The sequence below is a fragment of the Caloenas nicobarica genome, chromosome 28, assembly GCF_036013445.1.
Source record: "Caloenas nicobarica isolate bCalNic1 chromosome 28, bCalNic1.hap1, whole genome shotgun sequence".
Taxonomy (NCBI): domain Eukaryota; kingdom Metazoa; phylum Chordata; class Aves; order Columbiformes; family Columbidae; genus Caloenas; species Caloenas nicobarica.
This window is the reverse complement of record NC_088272.1, coordinates 3,324,845-3,332,765: the sequence shown is the minus strand read 5'-3', so window position 1 is coordinate 3,332,765 and position 7,921 is coordinate 3,324,845. Positions and strand designations below refer to the sequence as shown.

Here is a 7,921-nt window from a genome sequence, read left to right as displayed (position 1 = left end):
CTTGACCTGCTTCCACCTCCCATGTGCTGCCTTTTTGCCATGGAGCTCTGTCCGTTCAGACAAGCAGCCTCATGACATAAAGTCTTCTTTTCATGGGTACTTGGAGAGATCATTCTTGTGCCTGGAGCAGGCTGTCCTGTAAAGCTTCTCAGGTTTCCTGAGCTCCTTCACCCTTCAGACCTACTTCCATGTCACCACCTTTATTGGCCGCCGTCTCCCAGCATGTCAAAGTCTTCTCCTCTGGAGCCCACCAGCCTGCGCTCTGCTGCTGGCCTTCCTCCCTCCCCTCTGGTGCCTGGAATCCCACTCTTGCCTGGTCATGACAGCCAAGGTGGACACTGATGTTCACATCCCTCACCAGCTCTTCTTTGTCTCCCAGTTCCAGATCCATGTGAGCATCACGCTTGTTGGCCCACCAGGCAGCCACGTTAAGAAGTTGGCCCAAGATCCTCTGGACCGTTGGCACCTGCCGCTTTGCTGGCCAGTGAATGTCAGGGCAATGACAGTTCCCCATAGGAACCTGCTCATTGACTGGAGACTTCCTCAGGTTGCTGACAGAAGATCTTTTCCATTTCTTCTCCATGATCAAGTAGTTTGTAACATCTAAGACATTATCACCCTGTGTTGGGTTTACATGGCAAAGTCTTGGAACTGGGGGTGAGTGTGGGTGTGCTACAGTTGTCACCTCTCTGAGAAGACAACAGGAGTTTGATGTCAGACAGAGCCGATATGAGCTGGCTCCAAGATGGACCCACTCCTTGCCAAACCTGAGCCACTCAGGGATGCTGACAGCACCTCTGTGATATTGTATTTGAGAAAGGGTAAAAAACGCTGCACAACAGCAGGTAGGAGAGAGGAGGGAGGAAATGTGAGAGGAAAAATGTAGAGAACGAAGGGTAAAGTGCACGGTGAGTCTCTTTGAGTCCGGCGACGAATCGAGGCGGACAAAGACACAGGCTCAATATGAGTATAATGTCGAAGTTGTTTACTGTTAGTTTAAGCAATCTATTTATACCCTTTTAGACAATGCTTATGCAAAAGGTTACATGTTAACTGGTTACTTTACAATAGTTATGCATCCCACCCCCGCTGTGCTGATAATGCTCTTCTTCTGCTGATAACGCCGTTCTTGCCAGTTCTTGTTTACTTCTACTAAGCTCTTTACTGTCCTGTGATAACTCAGGACCTTTGTACAGTCTAAAGCTTGTATTCCTACCCCCTAGTCAAGTTCCAGCTTGTCCATAGCTTTGAACAAACAAATCATGTCCTTTTTCTTTCAGAAAATCCTCCTCAGAAAAATGCTACAGACACCAAGGTCATATCCCATAGGACCCAAGCAGGTCCCTCAGCAGGCCAAAGCCTGCTGTCCTGAAATCCTGCTCTTTGCCTTGTTAGCATCTTCCAGGAGCCTCAACTCCACTTTCCCAGCCCTGACTGTTCCAACCCTGACCAACCCTTTCTGGTTTGTAAGTGTGAAGTCCCACAGGGCACCTCACCTCACTGACTCCTCAGTCACCCGTGTCAGGAAGATGTTGTCAATGAGCTCCAAAACCCTCCTGCATGGCTGGTACCTTGCAGCTATTGGGATATCTTAGGTCTGCCACGAGGACACGGCCCTGGAAATACGAGGCTTCTTCATTTGTCTGAAGGAGGCCTCATCTAATTCCTCTTCCGCATCAGTGAATCAGTAGCTGATGTCTACCCACCACAACATTGTCCATGTTGTTCTGCCCTCTCACGCTGAGTCCTCAACTTTCAGCTGATATTCTCTGTCCCCAGGCAGAGCTCCACGCATTCCTGATGTTCTCCCACATGAAGGGAAACTTCCCCTCTAAGTCCAGACCTCTGGCATTACGAGCACTAGCCCCCCAAGACCGCAAAGTTTCTCCTGCAGGTGATATTCGTAGTGTCCTGTAACTCCTCATGATGTTATCTTGGGATAGACGCTCTCATCAGGATAAACCGTCTGCATGTAAACACTAACAGCTGGAGCTTCTTCTCCCCCTGGCTATGGCTGTTGTCTCCAGCTCTGATGCCTGTGAGGAGACACCTTGTCCTTACAGCACAGGGGCCTCATGGCCTCCTTGTCCCCAGCCAGGAACCTGGGAGGTGTGGGACCATAGTCCTGCCCTTGGCCTTGCACAGCCCCACATCACACTGTCCCAGGAAGGGCCCTGGGCAACGTGGGAGGGACAGGATCTTCCTTCCCAGGGTTGGGGGTCAGGGCTTGGCCCTTTGATTAATGAAACACATCCAGGTTTACTGATCATCAGAGAGACTTCACTTTGCTTGTCCTGACCTGTAATCTCTGCCTCCAGTTTTCTTCTCTAACCAGACTCTGGCGTCATTTTCTCAGTAATGTTCCTCAGTGGGACACATTAACGTTACAAGAAACTTTGGAGTTTGAATCTGACTTGGACTTCTTGAGAGGTTTCCTCAATTGCCTCTAACGGTCTGATGTTCATGGACTCAGCAGAAAACCTGCCAGAGCGGTCATTAAAGCGCCTGGGGCTGCTCCTGTGCTGCTGAGCTGGGCTGGGCTCCTGGGACAGAGGGAGCTCATGGCAAGCGGCAGCGCTGCAGAGAGACAGCTCTGCCCAGGAGCAGCTCCTCTGCAAAGCGCAGCAGGGCTGAGGGCTCTGCCTGGGGATCTCAGGGAGACGAGCGAGGCAGAGAGAGATGAAAGGTGGTCAGGATGGGGAGGATGACTGAGAGCTCACTGGAGCAGAAACCTTTGCAGCCCTTGCCATGGTAAGTCTCTGGGTGCAGGGCAATGCAGCTGTAGCTCCTGGAGGCATCTCCTCAAGTTAGCACAGGCACAGCTTGAGGGATCTGTAAGGAGGGGGCTCTTGTCAGGCAATTTTGAACAGCTGTGAAGGTGGGTGAGCAGCCAGGGGTGCCCAGGGCTGTCCTGCAGAGCAGGGTCCCTGCACCCCAGGGTTGTGCCGGGGCAGGGACTCTGCCGCCTGCCAGGGTCAGCGCTCAGCCTGCCCGGGGAGATCCCGACGGTGCTGTGGGGAGAAGCTGTGGGAGGAAGGAGCCACCCCTATCAGGGCAGGAAAGGTGCTTCTGCTGTGGAGTGGATGCTGCGTGGGTCAGGGCTGGACACAGCTCCAGATCACCCCCAGGATTTTTCCAAGTGAATGCCTCAAAGAGAAGATCAATGCAAGGATTACCAGACAGATAGGGAGCTTTTCTGAGCCTTTCTTTTCAGTTTCCTATCCGAAGCGGTGAGGGGTACAGGAAAAGAGAGAAGGAAAATGAGCCCTCTTGCTTAAAAAAGCAACTGAGACTCCTGAACTGCAACTTTAAGTGATCGGTATGTCTGCCAGAAGCCTCATAACATCCCTTCAGCTGCTGCTCTGCCTCTGCACAGCACCAGCATCACATCTGCTGAACCCATCAGCCTTAGTCTGACCTGTCCTGTTTTCCAGCCTGCAAACAGGAAGATGCCCGCAGGCAGTGCCCTGTGAACAGGCAGGATCTGTAGGGCCCGGGGTGAGGGCACAGAGGGTGGGATGGTCTGTGAGCGCTGACAGGGAAAAGACATGGACAGGGAAACACCTCCCAGGGGGAGAATGTCCAGGCAGAAGGGAAATGATCAGAAATGAGAGGAAACTGAGCCGAGAATTGTTATGGGAGGGATAATAGAGAAAACTCCGTATGATCCCCTGCAGTGCAGATGCCTCCTGTGAGCAGCCCCCTCGCCTCCTCTCCCACCCAGCAAAGCCTCTGCCCTCAGGGCCGGGGGCTCCAAGGCATGAAGCAGCTCCTGTGCAGCCAGAGCTCCAGTTCCCTCTGCAGATCACAGGGGCTGAGAGCAGCTGCCCGGCAATGCTGGTGTGTGGGAGGTGGCTGCACAGCTGGGGAAGGGTGACGCTGTCTGAGTGCCCGGCTGCCTCTGCCCTGGCCTCTCTCACACCCACCCTCACCGCAGTTTCCTTCTTGCTCCACTGCTCTGGGTCACTGCTGTTGTGATCTGGCTCTTGCTGTCAGGCTCTCTGGGGATGGGAGTTTCAGCTGCAGAGTCACAGCCTGATCTTGTGGGTCCTTTCCTGCAGCTGTGTCCATGGGAACACGTGTCCCAGCTTTGCTCTGAGCTGTGGGGCTGTGGGCAATGCAGTGTGTGGGGCTGGGGAATGTCCTGAGTCTCCCTGAATCAAATGCCCTCATTAGGACCCTTGGATATCTCCTGGGAGTTTACATAGATGCTCTGAACTACCCTCCAGGATGCAAACCTGTACTACAGCATCCTTGTGTTATCCGAAAGCCCCACGGAGAAATGCGGAGCTGCTCTGACAGAGAAAATGCTGTTGGGTTTGTGAGATGAGCAGTTTCTGGGCTATAATTTGGGGCGTTGAGACATTAGGAGAGGGTGAGACATGTCATGGTCCGAGGTGGATCCCTCTGCTCTCAGCAGTGCCTGGTGGCTTTTCAGGGTAACATGGCAGTGTGATCAGCCTCCATCTCAGAAAGGTGCCAGCCCAGGGCAGCTGGAGCAAGACAGAGGGACAGAGCAGCTGCCCTCACTCTGCACTGACCCACAGGCATCCTCTGGTCTCGCAGGACTCGCTCTGTTCTCCCTGAGTGCAGCAGAAATGCTGAGGGTTTCTGACACCCAACAACACTCCCCAGGGTGGGAGGGCAGAAGGAGCTGTAGAAACGCCAAACCTCTCAAACTCAGTTTCTCAGCCCTGCGGGTACAGATGCTGACAGTCCCTTCTGCAGCAGCAGCGGTTCCATCTGACAAAGCTGAACCCCAGGACTGGCCCCTGCCCCACCCATCACACAGGGTCAGGCTGACTCCTCAAGAGCCCCTGGGCAGAGACCCTGCTCTTCATTGCACACTCATCAAGCACCGACCAGGGCTCCAGCCAGGATGTTCTCCTGGAAAAAGAAAAGGGTCTCTTTGTGAGAGGGTCTGTGGGAAATGGTTTTGGTTTTTCTTATCTAAACCGTCACTGTCTTTACCTCCTTGCGCAGGTCCTCATGCCCACAGGCAGCAAATGTCCAACAGCAGCTCCATCACCCAGTTCCTCCTCCTGGCGTTCCCAGACACACGGGAGCTGCAGCTCTTGCACTTCTGGCTCTTCCTGGGCATCTACCTGGCTGCCCTCCTGGGCAACGGCCTCATCATCACCACCATAGCCTGTGACCAGCACCTCCACACCCCCATGTACTTCTTCCTGCTCAACCTCGCCCTTCTCGACCTGGGCTCCATCTCCATCACTGTCCCCAAATCCCTGGTGAACTCTCTCTGGGATACCTGGGTCATTTCCTTTGCAGGATGTGCTGCCCAGGTCTTCTGTGTATTTTTCTTGTTTGGTGCAGAGTATTTTCTTCTCACTATCATGTCCTATGACCGCTACGTTGCCATCTGCAAACCCCTGCACTACGGGACCCTCCTGGGCAGCAGAGCTTGTGTCCACATGGCAGCAGCTGCCTGGGCCAGTGGGTTTCTCTATGCTCTGCTGCACACGGCCAATACATTTTCACTGCCACTCTGCAAGGGCAATGCCCTGGACCAGTTCTTCTGTGAAATCCCCCAGATCCTCAAGCTCTCCTGCTCACACACCTACTTCAGGGAAGCTGGGCTTATTTGGGTTAGTGTCTGTTTAGGATTTGGGTGTTTTGTGTTCATCGTGGTGTCCTATGTGCAGATCTTCAGGGCCGTGCTGAGGATCCCCTCTGAGCAGGGACGGCACAAAGCCTTTGCCACCTGCCTCCCTCACCTGGCCGTGGTCTCCCTGTTTGTCAGCACTGTTATGATTGCCCACCTGAAGCCCCCTTCCATCTCCTCCCCAAGCCTGGACCTGGTGGTGTCTGTTCTGTACTCAGTGGTGCCTCCAGCAGTGAACCCCCTCATCTACAGCATGAGGAACCAGGAGCTGAAAGTGGCGCTGAAGAAGCTGATTCAATCATTTTTCTGTCAGCAGCAATAAGTTACCCATGTCTCTTCAGAAGTGATTTCCAATTCATCTCAGGAACCTCCTGGGCATTGAGCATTTTATCTGTGATAACCATGTTTGTCAAGGAATTTCCTCACCCATGGCACTTCTCCAGAGCCATGACTGAGAGGCCTGTCTACCTGTTTCTGGGACCCTGGTACAGCTGGTGTCCTGTGTCACATCTCTGTAATACAGGGTGCTTCAAAAGAATGGACCCATTTTGAAATCACTGTATCTCTGAAATTGGGGCCATCTTTTTGAAACATCCTGTAAAAGGGGATTTCCTCAGTTTCTGTATTTGGAGCTTAGGCTCTTCTTCCAAAGCTGTGGTCAGCCTGAATACATTTCCCTCACAAGGCCATGCTGCTGTGCTTGGGTTTTTCATGGGCTCAGGGGAGTACACGGGGCAACATGTTACGTCACGGTGCTGCTTTGAGTGTTCATCTGTGGGTGCCCAGTGTTCCTGGAGATGGTGAAGGACCTTCAGTGATCTGCCTTGGACTGTCTCGCTGTGGTTTTCAGGCACCACAGCCTGCTCCCAGTGCTCTGTGCTTCAACAGGGGAATAAATGACGCACGGAAACCTATTTCTGCATTCCCCAGCTCAGGGTAGGCTGCTCTGTCACTGCAGTAACAGGAGCAGCATGAAGAGCTCCTGGGCCAGGAGTCTTGTGCTGGTGAGAGGGGCTGGCACAGGAGGGCTGCCAGCAATGGGTGTAAAGGATCTCTTGGAAACAAGAGCAGGGGACAAAGGGGGACTGGCCTTGCTTCCATCATGCCATGGCTGGCCCCAGCCCTTGGGCTGATAAAGAGGCTGATCCTCCTCTCTGTCCCAATCCATCCATGCATCCATCCATCCATCCATCCATCCATCCATCCATCCATATCAGTACTCCATCTGGGTGAGCTGCCCCACCATGTTTCTCATCCCAATGAGATCATAGAATCATTTAGGTTGGAAGAAACCCTCCAGATCATTGAGTCCAACCGTTAACCCAACTCTGGCACTAAACCATGTCCCTAAGAACCTCATCTATATGTCTTTTAATAACGTCCAGGGATGGTGACTCAAACAATACTTGGGCAGCCTGTTCCAATGCCTCACAAACTCTTCCATGAAGAAATCTTTCCTAATATCCAAACTGAATCTTCCCGGGTGCCACTTAGGGCTGTTTCTTCTCCTTCTACCACTTGCCACATGGGAGAACAGACCGACACCCTCCATGCGACAACCTCATTTCAGGTAGTTGTAGACAGCGAAAAGGTCTCCCCTCAGCCTTCTTTTCTCCAGGCTAAACAGCCCCAGCTCCCTCAACTGCTCCCCATCCGACTTGCTCTCCAGACCCCTCACCAGCCTTGTTGCCCTTCTCTGAACTCACTCCAGCACCTCAAGGTCTTTCTTGTAGGGAGGGGCCCAAAACTGAACATAGCATTCAAGGTGCGGCCTCACCAGTGCCAAGAACAGAGGGATGATCACTTGCCTGGTCCTGCTGGCCATGCTATTCTTGATGCATGCCAGGATGCTGCTGGCCTTCTTGGCCGCCTGGGCACATGCTGGCTCATGTTCAGTCACTGTCCATCAAAATCCCCTGATCCTTTTCTGTTTGGCAGATTACCTGCCGCTCTTCCCTGAGCCTGTAGTGTTGCATGGAGTTATTGTGAGCCAACTGCAGGACCCAGCACTCGGCATGAAATTGAACAAGTCCAAGTGCTGGATTGTTCTACCTGGGATAGAGTAACACGGAGTGCAAGTGTAGATTGGGAGAGAGTGGCTGGAGAGCAGCCCTGCAAAAAGGGATCTGGTGTGATGGTTGGCCACAGGGTCAATAGGAGCCAACACTGTCCCCCAGCAGCCAAGACGGTAAACTGCATCCTGGGGTGCATCAAACACAGCATGGCCATGTGGTTAAAAGAGGTGACTATGCTGCTGTATTCAGCGTTGGTGCGGCCTCACCCTGAGTGCTGTGTGCAGTT

General features: G+C 53.1%; 1 protein-coding gene across 1 annotated transcript; it reads left to right on the top strand.

Moving 5' to 3' along the window:
* Positions 1-319: 319 nt before the first annotated feature.
* LOC135999381 (olfactory receptor 14C36-like) lies at positions 320-7,686 on the top strand. Its single transcript, XM_065652938.1, has 3 exons — positions 320-458; positions 4,984-5,928; positions 7,559-7,686. The coding sequence occupies exons 1-3, from the start codon at positions 320-322 to the stop codon at positions 7,684-7,686; spliced, it is 1,212 nt and encodes a 403-aa protein (XP_065509010.1).
* Positions 7,687-7,921: the final 235 nt, after the last annotated feature.